General features: G+C 46.7%; 1 protein-coding gene across 1 annotated transcript in view; it reads left to right on the top strand.

The window, feature by feature from the left end:
* Window positions 1–1,539: 1,539 nt before the first annotated feature.
* The window catches only part of DLG1 (discs large MAGUK scaffold protein 1), an 82,209-nt gene continuing 63,278 nt past the window's right edge, over window positions 1,540–20,470 (top strand). Inside the window, exons 1-3 of the mRNA XM_081910882.1 lie at window positions 1,540–1,608; window positions 1,838–1,969; window positions 4,593–4,759. Of these exons, the coding sequence (XP_081767008.1) occupies window positions 1,590–1,608; window positions 1,838–1,969; window positions 4,593–4,759 (318 nt within the window). The 5' untranslated portion in view covers window positions 1,540–1,589. The remainder of the gene's footprint in view (window positions 1,609–1,837; window positions 1,970–4,592; window positions 4,760–20,470) is intronic.

Raw genomic sequence — 20,470 nt, 5'->3', positions numbered from 1 at the left:
AGAAGAGAAGACACCCTGGAAAAGACCCTGATGTTGGGAAAGATGGAGGGCACAAGGAGAAGGGGACGACAGAGGACGAGATGGTGGGACAGTGTTCTCGAAGCTGCCAGCATGAGTCTGACCAAACTGCGGGAGGCAGTGGAAGACAGGAGTGCCTGGCATGCTCTGGTCCAGGGGGTCACGAAGAGTCGGACACGACTAAATGACTAAACAACAACAACATTTTTTATTTTTGTCAACTAACCCCAGTATCACCTTGATACTGTTGTGGACTGGCTCCCTGCCCAGCAGCCCAAGCCTTGTGGGTGCCTTCATGGCAGCCCGTCCAACGGTCTGGCCAGCCTCCAGATGCACCAGCCATCAAGGGCATCTCTCCCAAGGCACTTGGGAGCCATCTGTGGAGAGCGCAAACAATGGCCCTTGCCCTGAAGTGAGGAAGAAGGCTGTGCCAAGAGATGGTATCTCCCCTGAAGGAGAGGCGCGCTCTCTCCCCTTCCTGAAATGCAGCCGCAGGATCCAGATTCTGGAACTCAGAGTATGCATTTGGTAGGCTGCAAGATGTTCATGCTTTGGGGTCCCAATGCCCCTCCCCACCCCCAGACAGTGGGAAGCAGCTGCACCAGTGCTGGACTTCTGGCCGGTTTCTGGCCACCTGAAGACCCCCGCCACCTGACCAGGACTGCCGGCTGCCCCCGTGTGACGCAGGCCGCCTCTCCCTTTGGGCAGAGATGGCCCAGCCTGGCAGCAACCCACTCCCATCTCATGGCCCTTCACACCCCATGAGCAAAGTGTTGGTCCAAGGGGGGGGGGTCGTCCTAGTGCACAGCAGGGACCCAGGGCTGCTTGAGAGTGTGAGGGGCGCTCACGTTACTCCAGCATTATCAGCCCCCCCCCCCGTCTTGCGGAGGGAGGCCCATGGCTGAGCTGACCCCGGGCGGAGACGGGCCTTTCCCCGTCCCAGCTCCAGCTCGGAGCCCCTGGGGAGGACAAGAGGGGACTGTGGAAATGGAGGGACTCTTCCCTCTCAGCAGCTTCGGCGGGACAAGGGACCTCCAGCTGCTCCTTGGCGTCACGAGGCGGGCAGAGTCGCAAGGGGAAGGCGGCGAAGAGGGCTCCCCAAGGCTCTTCTCACAAACCCGGGACCCGAAGGGCTGGCTGCCTCGGCCCGGGGGCGGGGTTCCCGCCTCCGTCCGCTGAGGACTAGCGCCTTGGGCAGCCTCTCCTCCTCCTCCTCCTGCTCCGTGGGCGGGGCTCCGTCCGGCCGCCGCTCACCTGTCCCGCCCCGCCCCGTAGGTATCTGGCGGCGGCGCGGATTGGCGGGCGGGCGCGGAGGGGCGTGTCTGCCCCGCCCTCCGCCTCCCAGGCCCGCGACGCCATCTTGCCTGGAAAGTTTGGAATTTCGGAGCGGCCCCCCCGGAGGGAGCGCGGAGGCGGCGGCGGCGGCGGAGGCGGAGGAGCGGGGCGAGCGGGAGGCGGCGGCGGCGGGAGGAGGAGGGCGGTCGGGCGGGCGGTCGGGCAGAGGAGCCCCCTCAGCGGCCGGCGTGGAGGGCGAGGCGCAGGCGGGCCCCTCCGCTCCCCGGCGCCCCGCCATGCCCGTCCGCAAACAAGGTGAGGCGCCGGCCGGAGGGAAGAAGGGCGAGCGCGCGCCCTCCGGGAAAGTTTTCCTGGGCGGCGCCCGGGGCAGCCGGGAGGCAGGGAGGGAGGGAGGCGGCCGAGGGGAGCCGGCGCCGCTGGGGAGCCTCTGAGCGCGTGCAGAGCGCTGGGCGGGGAGGGCGGGGGGGGGGCGTTGGCGGCGGAGCCCCCTGTGCAGCGACGGTGCCCCCCCCCCCTTTTGCAGACACGCAGCGCGCCCTGCGCCTTCTGGAGGACTACCGCGCCAAGCTGAGCCGGGCGGACGAGAGGCAGCTGCGGAGCTCGGTGGAGAGAGTCATCGGCATCTTCCAGAGCAGCCTCTTCCAGGCTCTGCTAGGCGAGTATCGGGGCAGCGGGGGCGGGAAGAAGGCGCCTCGAATGGCATTTGCTGTCCTCCTCCTCCTCCTCCTTTTGCAGCACATTCACTCAGTTTGGCAAGTTCCTGGGTCGACTCTAGACAAACGTGGCCACCTCTCTGCTTCCCTCTAACTCTAGATCATTTATGAGCAAGTTTAAAAGGCACACTTTCCACTTTCTGTATCTCCACTTGGAAAACTTTCACTACCATTTAGCCAACTCCTAATCCACAAAGGGCCTCTCCTCTTAATCCATGATTGCTAAGTTTACTCAAAGGTCTTTGAAGAAGTATCTTGTCCAAAAAAATTAAAAGTCAAAGTACACAATGTCAGTCAGATCACCTCTGTCTGTCTGCCTGTTGATGCTCTTGGAGAGCACAGTTTGTGAGACAGACTTTTCCTTGCAGAAGCCTGTTGCTTCCGCTTCATAGAATAGAATCAAAGAATTGTAGAGTTGGAAGGGACCCCCAGAGTCATCTAGTCCCACCCCCTGCAATGCAGGAATATCCACTAAAACATCCATGACAGTTGGCCACCCAACCTCAGCTTAAAAACCTCCAAGGAAGGGGAGTCCACAACCTCTTTACATGGTCAAAGAGCACCCACCCTGTGGAACGCCCTCCCATCAGATGTCAAGGAAATAAACAACTATCTGACCCTGTTTAGGGAAAATTTCATCTTTGGTGTTTTATCGTGTTTTTAATATTCCGTTAGGAGCTGCCCAGAGTGGCTGGGGCAACCAAGTCAGATGCATACAAATAATTAAAAAATAATTATTACTATTAATGTTAACTGTCAGAAAGTTCTTCCTGATGTTTAGTTGGAATCTCCTTTCTTGTAACTTGGAACCATTGGTTGGAGTCCTGCACTCAAGAGCAAGAGAAAACCATCTTGTTCCCTCCTCCATATGACAGCCCTTGAAATATTTCCCCTCAGTCTCCTCTTTTCCAGGCTAAACATACCCAGCTCCTTCAACTGCTCCCTATAGAGCTTGGTTTCCAGACCCTGGATCATCTTGGTCGCCCTCCTCTGCACTCCTTCCAGCTTGTCAGCATCCTTCTTAAATTGTGGTGCCCAGAACTGGAGACTGGACTCCAGGTGGGGTCTGACCCAGGTGGAACAGAGTGGGACTATGACTTCTCTTGATCTGGACCCTCAACTTCTGTTGATGCAGCCTAGAATAGCGTTGACATTTTTTGCTGTTGCATCACACTGTTGACTCACCTTACGCTTGTGGTCTACCCCTAGATCCTTTTCACATGCACAACTGAGAAGCCAGGTGTCCCCTATCTTATGTTTTCAGCCATTCGTGTTACACTGGCTGCTTTCCAGTCCTCAGGTGTGGAGGCTGATCTCTGTTAATTTTTTCTGTTAGAAGCTTAGCAATTTCACATTTCTTTTCCATGGGAACTCTCAGGTAGATGCTAGAAAGCCTGGAATGGTTTTCTCATTCTAAGAGTTTACTGCCCCCCCATCTTGTATAATTGGCTGTATATCCTAAAGTTGTGCTTTCTTTACAGGCTTTGTAAGTTCTGCCACTGACAGTTAGCATGTCTCTTTGTGTGTGTGCCATGTGGCGCTGCTGTTTTTGCTCACAAGATGCTCCCTTATTCTGATGGAGATCTGATTACAGTGGTGCCTCGCAAGACGAAATTAATTCGTTCCGCAAGTCTTTTCGTCTTGTGAGTTTTTCGTCTTGCGAAGCACGGTTTCCCATAGGAATGCATTAAAAATCAATTAATGCGTTCCTATGGAAACCGAACCGCCTTCAGACCACGTCTGGGGACAGTCTGTCCCCCGACCTCTTCTGAAGGCTGGCGGGGGCGAAAGTCTTTGCTTCCCCCCCGCCTGCCTTCCCGGGACAGTCCCGGGGGCTTTTAAAATGCTGGCGGGCGGCAGCGAAGCCTTCGCTGCCGCCCGCCAGCATTTTAAAATCGCCCCGGAACAGCGGAGGAATTCTCAGCTGTCCCGGGGCGATTTAAAAGTCTTTGCCCCCCCTGCCTGCCTAACCGGGGGCTTTTAAATCGCCCCGGGACTGTCCGGGGCGATTTAAAAGCCCCCGGACGGCTTTTGAAGGCAGGCGGGGGGGGGGAGCAAATACTTTTGCCCCCCGCCCGCCTTGGGAAGAGGTCCTGGACCTCTTCCCAAGGCGGGCGGGGGGCGAAAGTCTTTGCTCCCCCCGCCTGCCTTCAAAAGCCGTCCGGGATAGCGGGAAGCGCTTCCCTGCTATCCCGGACCGCTTTTAAAATGCTGGCGGTGGGGACCAAATCCTTTTGCCCCCGCCGGCCTTCCTGGACCTCTTCTGAAGTCCGGAGGGCGGGAAAAGGCTTTGCTCCCCACCGCCAGCATTTAAAAAAAGGTCCCCGAGATTTCCCTATGGGCTTTCGTCTTGCGATGCAAGCCCATAGGGAAAATCGTCTAGCGAAGCGTCGCAAAAACCGAAAAACCCTTTCGTCTTGCGGGTTTTTCGTCTTGCGAGGCATTCGTCTTGCGGGGCACCACTGTATAAATTGAAGGTGGAAGGAAAATCAAGTAGAAAGCAACAACTGCATACAGTATCTCTTCTGAAAATCAAGTGTTGAACCATATTTTCTCACTCTCCAGATATTCAAGAATTTTATGAAGTGACTTTACTTGACAATCCCAAAAGTGTTGATCGCTCAAAGCAGATTGAATTTGTACAGCCTGTGAATACATGGGACTTCTCCAGCCTTCCAAGCACAACAGTGACTTCTGAAACACTGCCAAGCAGCCTTAGCCCAGCCACAGAGGTATGACTTTAAAATGTTTGCTCTGGCTCTTGAGCCAATGGGATGGCCATTCTTAGATCTAGATCTCCTGTACAGACATGTAGTCAGTTTGACAGTAAATCAAAGAGTGATGGTTGCCAAGCTTGTATCCTTGTGTGGCAGGGAATCTGCAGTCTTTTTCTGTTTGGACAATGAGCTGGAAACACCAGAGTTGGAAATGGGGGTCAGGTAGGGTGTGCCCACCACCCCTCACTTCTTCCAAGTTGTACAGTCTTCCTGTTTCTCCATACAGAAGTCATTGAAGAGTGAACAGTTGTGTCTCAGTGACTAGAAATATGTGGGGAACCCAGGCTTATGAAGCTTGCTAGTTGGTGGAATTTGAGGAATGTTGCTGTCCTTCAGTTTAATCAACTTACAAAATTCTCTGAGTTTTTGTGGCATCAAGAGATAACAGTATGTAATAGTTGTCTGTCCCAGTGGAAATCTCCACAAGAATACCTTGTCATCTGTTGCCCCACTGAGGTTATGGAGGGATGTGGAATGTTCTGTGTGTTGCCAAAGGTGGAAGTGAGCAATCTGGAAAGAAGTTGTAAAACAAAGGCACATACATTTTTGGATTTTATTGTTTGCAGTGAAGGCTTACAGTGCCATCCGGTCTCTCTCAGTTTTGTTCTTGGGCAACAGCATGTCTTCATTATTCAGCCTGCTTCTGCTTCACATTGGAGTAGGATTGACTCTCAGATGATGCTTAAGAATGTTTAACACCTTCAAGTTGAGATATTCACCTGACGTTATATGTGATAAAATTGATCAAACTGAGGGACTCTCCAGCTTAGCATTCTGTTTTGCCCCTCAGAATGATCCAAGGGGGAGTCTACCCCTTCTGAGATGTCCAGTTTCTTTGATTCTGTGTCCTCTTTGATGTAGGAAGTGACAGCCCCCATGATCTTTCAAGACCTTCTTAGAGAGGCAGCTGGTTCCTGCTGCACGTTCATTGCGCCTAGTCCTACCCTATCCCTGCTTGGATGGTCAAGTGTGCTTTGCCTTTAGGATGTAGGATTCCTCCTGAACCAGCCCCTGGTGGCTTTCTTCTAGGGGTCAGCTTAAAAGCTGCTCTTCCACGTTTTTGATATTAACTTCCAGTTTGATTTTAACTTCAATTTCAAGTAAAATCATCCCCTTTTGTACATCCTGGTTTCTCAGCACGGAGGAACCCAGGATACCTCCTCCCTCCTCCACTGCATCATCCATACAGTGGTACCTTGGTTCTCAAACTTAATCCGTTCCTGAAGTCCGTTCCAAAACCAAAGCATTCCAAAACCAAGGCACGTTTTCCCATAGAAAGTAATGCAAAATGGATTAATCCGTTCCAGACTTTTAAAAACAACCCCAAAAACTGCAATTTAACATGAATTTTGCTATCTAACAAGACCACTGATCCATAAAATGAAAGCAATAAACAATGTACTTCAGTCAATCAATCAATCAGCTGAACTAGGTTCCACACAATCACAAAAACAAAACAAAAAGAGCTGCAAAAACAGACAGACCTCAGTGTAACACTCAAAACAGAAGCGTAACACTCAAAACTGAGCATGTTTGGTTTCCGATAAAAGTTCGCACCCTGGAACGCTTACTTCCAGGTTTGCAGTGTTTGGGGTCCAAGTTGTTTGGGTACCAAGGTGTTTGAGAACCAAGGTACATGGATATCCCTTAACTCTGCTTGTCCTTCTGGCTGTACATGCAAAATACCTTGGAGGTACCATATTCCAACGTTCTACCTAGCAACCTAAATTTTGCTTCCAGGACCACACCGTGATTTATCTATCCCTAATGTACTGTGGCTGCAGGCCTGTCACAAATCCAGAGGCATATGCTTGGCATGTGGGCATGCTGTGCTTCATCCTCCAAGAGTTCCTTCTGAGGAATTATTCCCTTCCTTTCCTGAGAACCTCCATCTCTGTGATGGCAGAGGAGCTGTCATCCTGGGAGTGGCATGTTGCTACCACGTCCTTGGGGGACTCTTCTGAGTATCCCTCCTCCTTCAAGTCTGTGTCTTGTTCCTTTTAAGTTTGGTAACTTAACGCTTTGTCAGTGGTGCTAAGAGGGGCTCCCGCTCACACCTGTGGAGCTACTTTGTAGTCTTAGCGCAGACACCCACATGGACTCGGTTCCTGCACAGGGAACTCCGGATCTCTCCATCGTTCAGGGTCACGCGGGTCTGGTCTATGCAAGGTGAGGGAGGAGGAGAGCTCAGCCTGGCTGCCAGCCTCGGTAGCCCAGAGGGTCAGAGTCACTGGGTTCCTCATCTACCAACGAAGTTGCACTCACAGTAGACCCCTTGAAATTAATGGACCTCAATTAGCCATGGCCATGAATCTCACTGGGTCTGCCAGATAGAGCACACAATTTATGTAAATTGTGACTTTGTCCTGCACTGTGATCGGCAAAGCTTGCAGGAGTGCTATTTGGTTGTATCTGGTTGTAGCAGCTCCTGAGTCTTTTTAGTGTTTACTTAATAATAATAATAATTCTGGAATCATTTGGACATAGGCAGAAGTTGTCTTAGGCAGAGACAAACCCCTAGTCGGTCTTGCTCAATACTGATTCTCAGCCCTGCTGCCTGAGCCCTTTGGATTGGGAAGAAATCGGGGTCTTCCGTGTGGCAGCAGGTGCTGCCTCTGAGCCACACCCTGTGAAATCTGGTACATTCAAGATGGGCAAGTGCTAAAAATAGTTAAAATCAAGCTTTGTTGTTTGTCTTCCTAGGCTCTGTTTTCACTTCCCACCCCTTCAGAAATTCTACATGGAATATTCCATCTGGTATCTTATTGACTCCAGATGCTGAAATTGTTTAATGGGGGAAACCTTTGCATGTAACTGTAGCTTTCATTCGCTGGAATGCTTCATTGGGGAGGGAGAGAATTTTTTTTATTCAGCGGTTTATTCAAAATATGTTTAATTAAATACAGCTTTGAATCTCATCCATCAAGCCATCTTTAGAACTGGGAGCGCTGGAGCAAACTGCATGAAGAAGCAGGTTAAACCTCAGGAATAATTTGGAGCACATTGGAAAAGCCCCCTTCCTCTACAGTTGTTTGTTTCTAGGGAGATTTTCTCATTTCCCAATGTGTTTCTGCCCATTGGGTTCTTTCTTCCTTGGCTGCATCCTGCGACAGGTCTTGCTGCTTTGACCCCCCCTTTCTTTCTTCCCCCCTCTTCCCCCCTTATTCTCTCCCCCCCCCCCCCAGTTTTCAGTAAACAACCACAGGCCAAATAATGGACTTAAAGTAAACTAACTGGCTGTGTGGAGCAATGGACTGCCTTTGCATTGTAACCACCAAGGTAAGAGACGGAGTTTCAGCAGGGCTGGTGGCTATGTTTGTGGGAAGCCGTATGTTAACTTCCATGCTTTGCAACTTTTTGTAGGGAGAATTTCATTTCAAGCCAGTCACTCAGCCTCCTCTGGGATATCTTAGCTTGCTTAGCAGGACACAAAACAAGTGCATGTAAATGGATGTATTTTCTCTTCAACTTAATACTTTATGGTATTGAATGCATACAAATGCTAGCATCTTCTTGCTGCTTTGCTTGAACTCTCAGAATAGAACTCATATGCTAGTTTTACATAACCTTTAATCTTCCCTTTTTAATGGTTATCTTAATCTGAGGAAGCTTTATTGGGATTCCGTTTTTAAATGTCCTGTGACACAAAGGTTCCATGTTGTTCAGGGGCATCTTGGCTGTGCTGATGCTGGCCAGTGCTTTACAATGGACAGTCTTCCTCATCGCTTGCGAATGGCCAAGCGTCCTGACTTGGGGAAGCGGAATGGGGTCCTGCAAAAGGTGGGCTGAGAGAGGACTGGCGTGCTCTGTACTATTGAAGACCTTTTTCTTCCCCATCCCCACCCCCGCAATTCTGCCTTCAGCAAGCGCAGTCATTGGAATGAAACGAAAACTACTTCATCAAGTCTGCATGTGAGAATAGAATCTGACAACTTTTAATGAGAGCATCTTGGCAGTTTAGAGGTGATGGCTTTTTAGAGCAATAGATGTGAAAGCCTCTGAATTTTTCTTATGATAGGAAAATGAATGCATCCTTTCATACCTCCTCTCTGTTTGCACAAATGTCATCTTCAAAGGGTTTTGCCTTGATGGCTGAAACAGTTGAAGTCTCGTCTTTTGCCTGACAGCTTTATCTTAGAGTTCTGTTTTGAGCTCAGGGAATGTTTAAGTGAGTGTTGCAGTTGTGTTGGATGCAGGGTTGATGTCATTAAGATAACTGGCATTGCACATTTAGAGTCCATTTAGAGTGCCAGTCCCTGAGTAGGAAAACTTCTCTGGACCTTCCAAGCTCTGAGCTTTAATAGTGAACCTTCCAAGAGGTTTTGGCTTCATTCTGTATAGCAGGGTGCTGTTCTGGGGTTTAGAAACTGGCCTCACGCAATGTGAGCTGGTGCCGCACAGAATGAAGCGTTCAGGTCATGTATTATTTATTTTAAGAAATGTATAACCCATCGTTTAATAAAATTGCAACATTTCAAAACAGTCAGGAAAATTAAAAACATGTAAAAGAAAAGCATATAAAATATACTGAAAATAGATTATGCTGTTCTTTTTTAAATTTTCACACTTTTGAAATATCAAAACTTCACAGGTAATCGTAATATTAACCATAAAGTTAACATCTGGGGCACTAAAAATACCATCTCTTCAAAGATTACAAATAAGTGGTTTAATCACATCAGTTCAATCTCTGTATTACTCAAAGTAATCAGTTGTTCAATATGCTACAAAAGGATTCTGTATGTTTTAAAGTTACATTTCTTTAACTTGTCTCGCATGTGTGTGTTGTGGTTTTCAGCATATTGCACACTGTTCTTGGAACATGAATCTTCCATTTAGATATTTTTAATATTGGTGAGGAGCAGATTTTTTTTTAGCTGTCAGTGATACCTCACTATTATAATACCAATATAATTATGTAGAAGGAATCTAATGTTCAGATTGCCTTCCCTTATCCATATCCCTATGTTTTATCACGTTCTGTTATAAACACCTGAAGCAAATGAAAAGCCTAGGTTAGTAATAGGGCAGCCTTGCATTCTTGTAGCGCTTCCTGATGCCTTCGTGATAGGGAGCCTGAGGCAGAGAAAACCCGCTGGAAAGTAACTTGCCTATTGATTACAATGGGCCTAATGTAACAACTGGCTGCTACTGTTATCATTAGTATTATAACTGCTTATTACCTGTCCTTCACCGTAAGGTTGCAGGGCAGGTTATAACATTAAAACACAGTATTTAAAACAGTTTTACACAACTTAACAATCACAGTAATAAGATGGGTAATAGACATTTCATTTGTCGAATGCCAGCGTAAAGAGGTGTGTCTTCAGCATTCTTCAGAAGCTAAATAATGTAGGTGTCAGACATACCTTTTATTGTGAGTTGTGGCAGTTTCTTTGCCATATAATATTAACTTGCATTTTTGCCGCGATGACTGTAGCTGGTATAAAGACTGGTAGTCTCCAAAACAGAAGCGTCTTTCAAAATCTTGATGATCAAAGAAACAGCACCCCACCTTGGCATCTCTCCCTCCCCTACTATACCGTCAGTATTTTATAATTATTTTCAACACCTCTACTTCTGAAGTATGACATCTTATACCTTTGCTAACATTTACACATCTTGAAGCTAAAGTTTATAACTCAATCCTGGCCACCATTGTTTAATGTAAATAATATTTCAAACAACTCAAATACAGAAGGGAGGTGGTTTCTTGGGGGCTGTAGGATACCAACCGCATAACTAACACTTAAGTTAAACTCCCATGTTCCATCTGTTAGACCTTTGGGGAAAGAGAATGTGCTTTGCAGGTACAGTCCCAGGTTTGATCCCCAAGTTCAGTGGAAATGAATTCTTATTTTTTATATATATCCCTTCCTTTTACACGGTTACACATTTGTACAATTGCAGTGTTTACGTGGTCACAGTGTCATTGCAATGGAAGGAGGTTTGGAGAACCCAGAGCAAGTCAAGCACTGCGCTCTCTGTGGCCTCCTGAGGCCCCACCAGGTCCAATGGCCACCACCCACCACTGGCTTAAAGGCCTAGCCCACCAATTCAGGAGTTTTAGGGCATCAATTTGTGATAAAATGTCTGCATTCTTCCACTATTGTAGTTTTGTTTTATTTACTTTGCAACGTAAGTTTTTATTCATTTATAAGGCACCCTAACAAAGGACAGTGTGTATTTATTGTGTAAATAAGCTGAAAAGTGCCCTCCTTTGGTTAAGATGGTTCTGTTTCCTGCATTGCAGAAAGGTGGACTCGATGTGACCGGGCGGGGGGGGGGGGCGTTCCTCCCACCTCTGCCATTCTGTGTGTCAGGGAAGAGACCAGTCCTGACCCTGTGATTCTGTGATTCTGGTTCTGGAGTGTGCTCAGGAATAGAGAAGACATGCTGCCCTCTGCTGCTGGCAAAAGGCATGTCTTATTCTGACAACCACTGTGAGGAAAATGAAAGGGTTGGATGTGTTGCATCCATTTTGCGCAATGGGAAGAAAGGAATTGTGGGCCCTTAGCAATAGCAGTTTGCAGGTGGCTGATTCTCTGTGGAAGACAGAAGAGGAGCTCTGAGCACCCTCACTGTCTGGATGAGATTATTGCAATAATATGGTCACTTTCTCTCATGTGTGCTCAGAAATATCAGGGCAGGAAAGCATCTAGATATAATAAATAAGGACAAAAACTTTCAGAGCTTTATAAACATCTTCTATTTATGCCAAACTTTTGTATTTATTCCTAATGTTGAAAACTTTGTAGCCCTTTGTTGTGACTTTGCAACTTTTTTCACCAAAGTCTCATCTTGAGTCTCTTCTACGTACCTAGAGAGACCTGAAGGGTCATGCTGGCCCCAGAATTGCTTCCACAATCTTTTGTAAGCCTATTCCAGCTTTATTGATTTCAAATCTATATTAGCTACTCTTCAGCTGTAGCTCTCAGATGTTCACAAAGTATAATATTAAAAACACAGCAAATAGCTAATTACAGCAGATGGAACAATCAGAATTAAAACCAAATAGAATGAAAAGGCCTGGATTTCAGCTGATGCTGAGAAGAAAATGAAGAGGGTGCCACTGAACCTCTTTTAAGAAGGGAATTCCAAAAATGGGGCACTCCCCCCAAAGCCTCTCTTGCTGCAGCTGCTGCTGCATCTTCTCTCCCCTTGGAGCAGCAGCCCCTCAGAGGCTGATCCTGCTGGAGGGAGCCGGCAACCTTAAACCATCCGGCACAAGCCCCAGTTCCTTATAACCAGATGTCACAGAATCAGACGTGTACTTCAGGGCTTTAGCATAGTGTCACTGTTGATTATTATACACTTTCCATGAATTAAATGGGCCTCTTTTCCTGTGAGACAAATTCTACTTGGATATGCATTTTCTGTTTCTAAAGCTGGCTTTAGAGATGTATTGTGGACCATGGTTTCCTGTGAACCATATATGTTTCTAGTATAGGCAATATCAGTCCAGTAGAGTTCCATGTACAGTGGTACCTTGGGTTACAGACACTTCAGGTTACAGACCCCGTTAACCCAGAAATAGTACCTCGGGTTAAGAATTTTGCTTCAGGATGAGAACAGAAATCGCGCAGTGGGAGGCCCCATTAGTTAAAGTGGTACCTGAGGTTAAGAACAGACCTCCGGAACGAATTAAGTTATTAACCCGTGGTACCACTGTATTGGCTGCTTTGATTTCAATTAGAAAAGATGGCAAAACCATCTATGCATTGGTATTCTACTGGTTTGGATAGAATCATAGAATCTTAGAGTTGGAAGAGACCACAAGGGCCATCGAGTCCAACCCCCTGCCAAGCAGGAAACACCATCAGAGCACTCCTGACATATGGTTGTCAAGCCTCTGCTTAAAGACCTCCAAAGAAGGAGACTCCACCACACTCCTTGGCAGCAAATTCCACTGTCAAACAGCTCTTACTGTCAGGAAGTTCTTCCTAATGTTTAGGTGGAATCTTCTTTCTTGGATGATTGTGAGCAAGTCCTTTGGACAAGCGGATGTTTGCAAGGCAGCCATTGGCTTGCCTTGCTGAAGTGGGAGTCTTTGTCCATCATATTGTTAGGCAAGCCAACTTCTTAATGTGCCTCAAATGCATTCTCTGGGTGTGCCTGGCGGGGTGGGTCTTGAGGCATCATCCAAGAAAATGGGCTGAGAGCTTGTGATTCCCCACCCCCAGCACTGTATGGACCCAAGGACCGCATCCTGCCCCTTTTATGCCGCTTGCCCAGGTTGGCTAAATCTTGGAGAGCCTAAACAAAAAAAATTCCTTCCAGTAGCACCTTAAAGACCAACTAAGTTAGTTCTTGGTATGAACTTTCATGTGCATGCACACTTCTTCAGATACACACACTTCTTCAGATGTGTATCTGAAGAAGTGTGCATGCACACGAAAGCTCATACCAAGAACTAACTTAGTTGGTCTTTAAGGTGCTACTGGAAGGAAATTTTTTTGTTTTGACTATGGCAGACCAACACGGCTACCTATCTGTAACTGTTCTTGGAGAGCCTGTCTGACTGTTATGTTATTTTAGAAAGCAGGCCTTCGCAGAATAGGTATGGATGAACTCAAATGGAAACACACCAGGCATTTGAAAAAAAGATCTGCAGTGTTCCTATTTTGAGGGCAATTAGTCTAAATCATTTATTCTAAAACCATGTGGAATGATCCGCCTGCGATGTTTGTGAAAATGATAAACACATTAACTGCCATTTGTTGTGTACTGGATGTGGCCCTCCAGTCCATCACTTGGCTTCCAAGGTGTTCCTGAAGCTGAAGAGGTTCCCTGTCGGAGAGAGAAGGAATCACACGCAGTTCAGGTGTGGTCCTCTCCCCCCTCTTCTGTGTGTGTACCTGGCTAGGAGTGCTGGTGAGCCCAAGTAAAATAACTGGTCCTGGAATAAAACAGCCATGCTTGGACCAAGTAAGTGCTGCCAGTGTGGTTTAGGCTAAAAAAGCCCCCCTCCTCCTAGGGGGAGGAGCACAAAAGAACTAAACTAGCCCCTCAAAGCGGGCCCAAACTATTCTGAGAAGTTAGCAGTGTAGTGGGATTGAAATTCCGCCTGTTTTTACCCTTTCCATGGCCACACTGTCCTTGGGAGGGTTGTGTCTGTTTTCTAGACTTGGTGATTGGAGGGGCAGGGGGGGCACCACATTGCCTTGCACTGGCTGCTTCCCTTTGTTTTTGTTCCAGAGCAGTGCAGGCAGGGACCCTGCATCAAAAGTGCCACGTGCTGATAGATGGTCCCCCCTTAGGCGGCAGCATAACGGTCAGATGAGCGGTCAGCTCTGCCAGTTCCAGGTCTAAGTGCAAGAGCTTGTTGTTTGAGGTGACAGATGAAACAATAAATCCTCTCTCCTGCAATTTCTTTAAGGCAGCAGTGAATATTGCTATTGGATTGCCCTTTTATTTCAAATCCTTATCTAGTCTCAGCAATAAATCCTGCTGCCCCAAAGCCATTGTCCAGCCCTGTGAAACTGGCTGTAAGGCAGGATAGATTTAACAGGACCCTACAGTGCTAATAACTCTTATTGCAGTCTGTGGGCTGGAAATGAATGCACAGTGGTGAGAAGGGAAGCCCCTTTTATTCTGATGGGAATGTCTGGGTGATTCATGGCTGCCCACATTGATGTCAGCTTTTCATTCCTGGTGCTGATTCACTGTGAAGCATTCCACATAGGCAGGCTGCAATAATTAACATCGTTCTTTGCTACCCACTAACACGGCTGCCCCTCCGTTGTCCTGCCATTGCAATGAAACCTCTGCTGATACCCGATGTCTCCGTTCACCAATGGGAATGGGCTTCAAGAGAGACAGCTTCAGGATGCCCCATATATTGGATGGCTGTTCCAGGTGCCAGCCCTCCCTGCCTTCCAGGTAGACAGAAGTAACAGACAGGACCAGGAGATGTGCAGCGAGTGGCTGGATATTTGGAAGTTGGCTGCCTTTACTTGGATTTCCAAGTTCCTGCTACAGTCTGAAATGTGCTTGCTGGAGCTTCTCTCTCTCTGGCGCGTGCTTGTGTGTGCCCCCTGCGATGGTGATGGGTCGGTTGCTGCAGCGTTTTGCCCCTCCCCCTCAGCATCTGGCATGAACGGAGCAGTGGCTGCGGCCAGATGAGCCGCTTTTATCCTTATGGAGGAGGTAGCGGAGCTTACTTTGCCTGCAGCAGGTGGAACTGCCTCGTCCCCTTCTCTCCCTCTCTCCCTCCCTCCCTGCTCCCCTCCCTGGAGATTTTTGGCCAAGAGGATTCCAAAAGGGAGAGTTCTCTTCATGCTGATGCCTTTTCTCTAACTGAAGAGGGAGCCACCCTCTTGGAAAGGGACACATGGACCTCTTCGGCTCGATCCCGCAGGCGGTGGGGACTTCTGCCACGAGAAATAATTCCGTGCTGTTTTTCTGTCTCAGCTTTCTGTTGAGAGGATCATGGACTCGCACGTCCAAGGCAGCCAGCAAGCCCTTCTTTCCCAAAGCATTCTTCTTGAATCTCGGTTGCTGAATGATGGAGGTGTCCTGGGTCTGAAAAGATGTCTCCTAGCACAAAAAACGTGGATTGCTTTTCTCCAGTGCTGTGCCACTGCAAAGTAGCATGCAGCAACAACACTGTCTCTTTAATGTTTGGATGCAAGGTGGGTCCGAACGGGGTTTCTGGCGAACCTCTGGCACATCTAAATAAATTAGCAGCATCTCCTTGTTAATGGGATCTGTAGCAATAGAATTATGCCATGGGATGGGATTAAGTCATATGCTTTCGGTGACGTGCTGGGGGCAGGCAGGCAGGCAGGCAGGCAGTGGCGATCTCTGCTCGGTCTGTGTGCCTTGTGGAAGAGGGATATTGCACACGCACCCTCTGCAGGAGAACAATTAAAAGGCAGAGTAGAAAAACCTCCGGGGAAGGCTGAAGCACTGCCCTGGCAAAGCACGGCATGTTTTTGTAGTTACCGTTTTTACTTTGTAATATTCATGCCCTGTTCTCTTGTTTATTGAGCTCCTGGAGTGGCTTAGAGTAATAAAAAGGTATCTACAGCAGGAAGTAGCTCTATTAATTGCCATCTTAAATGTTTTGCTCCTGCTTTATTCTGTGGCTATCAAGGGTTCTGTCTGTCGGAATGGAAGCCTCCTGAGTCCCTGGGGGAACACCTGAGGGTTTTGGGGGCTGTGTTGACTGTGATGGAGCCATGAAGGGGGCACAGTGACCTTTAATGCAAAGCATCCACTTGGATTGACTTGATGGCTTTTCTTTCTTCCCTCCTTTTTAAAAAAGTGAAATGCATGTTATTACCCAGTATTTGGGGGTTTCCTCATAAGAATGTGGGTTGAGATACCCCAGGCTGCGATTGGTTTCCAGATACTTGAGAGAGAGAGCAGCTGAAGCATGCATTTTGCCTCTGAGAGGATCTTCAGGCAAGTTCAGTTGACCCAGCCAGGGCTTTTGAGGACTGACTTGCAACTGAAATGTTGCAGGGAAAGTGCAATGATTGGAAGGCAGCTTTGGGGTTGGCACTGGGAGGGGGGGGGAATGGGGAAGAGGGTTGCATGAAGGCAATAAAGAGTTTTCAGCCTCACAGCTGCCCCTCTTGGGGAATGGCAAAAATGTTCAGCTCCATTCTTTTTTAAAAATCTTCCTGTTGGGTGCATGTTTCATGTGAAATCTCAGCAGTTTGTATATTAGCACTTCCAACTTTCAGTGTGGCCTGCAAGTACCCAGTGCTAGGCGGACCCTTTAATTTAGTGGCTGAATAGCCAGTCCCTTCACAGAGAGGCGTGTCTGGCACCTTTGTTGTGTAGCTTTTGTTATATGCTGAAGATGCACCTCTTTTCCCTGGCTTTTGACACCTGAGACATATCTGGACCCACCCTATGTTTTTGACCATGATTTGTTGTAACAGATTTTAATGTGCTTTAAAATAGTTGTAACCTGCCCTGAGACCTTGTGGAAATTTAAACAAATAAATAGTGTGTCTGAGGGTCTGGATGGCAGCTAAGACTTTCTCCACCACTCAGGCTGTGTTTTGCATGCTGGTTGTGAGCAGAGGAGGTTTAATATTGCCAGGAGAAAACTTGCCCTGGAGAGATGCTGCCTGCAACTTCAGATTCCTCTTTCCTTCTCTTCCCCACCAGGGATGGAACAATAACTTGGGGGGGGCACAAGTTGAGGTTTCATGATGTTTCCCCTTCCTCAGCATTGGGCTGGGGTGAGGTGCAGCGCATCTCCGCATTCCATTGTGGTTTCCACAAGGCTGCCAAGGTTTGTCTCTGCATATGCTCCCAAGCACTCTGTGTGCGGTTGTCTTTTTTCAAAGTACCATTTTAAACTTATTGGTCCCGGAGGCCAGTGATGCCTGGGGAGCCCCAGTGGCGCTTGCAGGTATGTTTGTTGGTCCCCTCCCCAGTAGTTTATTGCTGTTACTCCTGAAGCATATCCAGTCCATGGGAAGTGATTAAAATGCTCTGTTAACGGTGCTAACAGTGGTGGTTGAAGGACCAGGCAAGACAAACCCAAAATGGAGAAGCTTACTTAGAAGTGCTTATTTCTGGTATGCTTTTTGCACAAGTGGGCTAAGCAATAACATGCCTGGGACATGTGAGCAGTATTATAGCCTGACCTGTACCAACGCCAGCCCAACTTCAGTGTTACTCACATTTGCAGTATCCTCTGTCTTGGCAGAAAGGAAAAACCATATCTTTGGCTTCTGTTACTGGCCTAATGAAACAGTGACCGACACATGGCTCCGAGCTCCAGCTGCTGTTTCTTGAGTGCCAATGGTTGTGTGCCTTTCACAGTTCTTGTGCAGAACTTCAGATATTTATTCCATCAAGGAGGAGAAAGGTCTCTTCTTCTTCCTCTTCCTCCTCCTCCTCTTGGTCGTCTTCTTTAAATCATCCCTTGGCTCCATGGTCTTATTCTTCCCTGTGACAGCTGATTTCCTCCTCCTGGCCATCTTTTGTTCTCAGAATGATTCAGACTGCTGGGCAAAAGAGGCGGGAGGGCTGCAAACTGCCATTTGCCCACTGCACTGAAACGGGTGGGTGAATGCTGGAGTTGGCAGCACTCTGTCTGCAGAGGGAGAACTGGGAGCCGCAGGGCAGAGAGAGCACTTGAATTCCCAGCGCCTGGCTCTGAACAAAAGGCAGAGGATGGCCTTTTTGCTTGAGTGCTCAGGCAGTCTCCAACCTGAAACACACAGTAGGGATAAGCTGTGAAGTTTTTCTACACCCAAGCAGTATATAATTTTAAATGAAATTTTATGAAATAAATAAATATCCACTGGCACCCCGTTCAGCCAGTGCCCCCCTGGGTAAGGTGGGATGGGTTGGCCCCTCAACACACATGCAAGTACCCTGCCCCTCCTCAAAGATTTTTAAAAAAATATTTTTATTAATTTTCCATTATAAAAACAAAGATACAAAACAAACATCTTATTTATCACCAACTTCCTCTTCCTGACTTCCCTCAGCCTTTCTGATGATTCTCCATTCTATTTACTTCTTCCACATTTCTCACTTAATATTGCACAACCGTAATATCTTATTTATCCCTTTTTTTTAAACAATATTTCTACCTTACATTTTCACAGAACTTCCTGAAAACCTACAAATGTTATTTGATTGCCACATAATGTTTGCATATGTTCTGTAAATTTAATCCAGTCCTCAGTGAATCTCTGGTCACGTCGATTCCGGATCCTTCCTGTTAATTTATCAAGTTCCGCGTAATCTATCAATTTCATTCTCCATTCTTCAATCGTAGGTAATTCTTCTTGTTTCCATTTTTGGGCCAACAATATTCTTGCTGCTGTTACTGCATATAAAAACAACTTCCATTCTTATTAACTTCATTTCCTATTATTCCTAGTAAAAATGCTTCTGGTTTCTTAATGAATGTATATTTCAACATTTTTTTCATCTCATTATATATCATTTCCCAAAAGCTTTTTACTTTTTTACATTCCCACCACATATGGTAAAATGTTCCTTCTTTTTCCTTACATTTCCAACATTTATTACTTACTTTATACATCTTTGCTAACTTCACTGGTGTAACATACCATCTATACATCATCTTCATCACATTTTCTTTTATTGTGGTACACACAGTGAATTTCATTCCTTCCTTCCACAATTTTATCCAATCATTCAGTTGTATATTATATCCAAAATCTTTGGCCCAATCTATCATAACCGATTCCACCTCTTCATCCTTTTGTATACCATTCCAATAATAATTTATACATTTTAGATAAGTTTTTAACTTCATTTTTTAATATTTCCTGTTGAAACCTTGATTCCTTATCAGCAAAACCTCTTTGTACTATATCATTTTTAAACATTTCATTAATCTGAAAATAATGCACCCAATCATTAACATACTCTTTCACCTCCTCATATGGTTTCAATTTCCATTTACTTCCCACCTTCATTATGTAACTCTCATATGTCACCCAATTCCCCCTCGTGTTAATCTTCTAAACGCTCAACACCTCCAATGGAGATAACCAATATGGGGTTTTTGGCTCCAATAAATTTTTATATCTATCCCAAACTTCAATGAGAGATCTTTGAATTATATGATTTTCAAAACCCTTACGTACTCGCTTCTTATCCAACCACAAATATGCGTGTCAACCAAATCTGTTGTCAAAACCTTCCAAATCTAACATTTCTATGTTTTCTAATTTCATTCATTCTTTCAACCAACAGAGGCACGATGCTTCATAATATAATTTCAAGCCTAGCCCCTCCTCAAAGATTCGATGGAAAGCCCGGGCCGGCTGGCTATGCCTAGATGGCCTTGGCGACTGGTCCACCGGGATGCCTTTTCCCAGCATCATTTGGTGCATCAGCTGCGGTCCCTTTGGTTCCAGGATGGCCTCGTGCCAGGTGTCCCCCCACCTGAGTCACATCCTGACTCACGTTCCTCAGGGCTTGTGCTGGGTCAAGCAGGGCATCCAGGCTGTTGACCAGGGGCTTGTGGTTATGAGCCTGTTGGCTTGGCTCTTCCCAGGGGACTCTGTTGTCTCCTGGCTCATTTCTAAATGGTGGTTTAGAAATGGTCTCAGATGGGTTTTCCAAAGGACTTCCTCTTGGCCTGTGAACCTGCCCAGCGTCTTCAGGGACCTTCGCTTGTGGGTGGCCTTTTTCTGGAGAAAACGTCTTCCTTTGCCTCTCTCCTCTCCCCACCCCACCCTGGCAGGGGAGTTCTCCTGGCATCTTGTTCACTAGCCTGTGGGCACTAGGTAAAATCTCTGCTTCTCTTGGCTTTTGGTTGTTAATGTGCTAATGGTTTGTTTTTCTCCAAGCTCTTTAGTTTAGGTTATAGAACTGGTTTTCTAATGGCTAAAATGTTTATTGGCGGCTTTTGGTGTCTGCCAGGATTTATTTCTTTATTTTGCTATTTTGTTTTGTATTTTGCTTGAATGTATACTTTTTATTTGACTTTATTCATTGATGCTTTATTCTGGATTGTTTTATTTGATGTTTTAATGTAGGTTGCAAGCCACTTGGAGATTTCTTTCTTAAAAGCATAAAGTGGCATAGAAATGAAATTAATTATTATTATTATTATTATTATTATTATTATTATTTATTTATGGCATTTTCTGGGATGAGTACGTGTGTCATTTTGACTTAAGGTGTCTTGAATTCTGGTCTGCAGAAAGA

The sequence above is a fragment of the Podarcis melisellensis genome, assembly GCF_964234715.1.
Source record: "Podarcis melisellensis genome assembly, chromosome: 5".
NCBI lineage: Eukaryota > Metazoa > Chordata > Lepidosauria > Squamata > Lacertidae > Podarcis > Podarcis melisellensis.
Note: the sequence above shows the minus strand (reverse complement) of the source record. Positions and strands in the feature narration are given on the sequence as shown.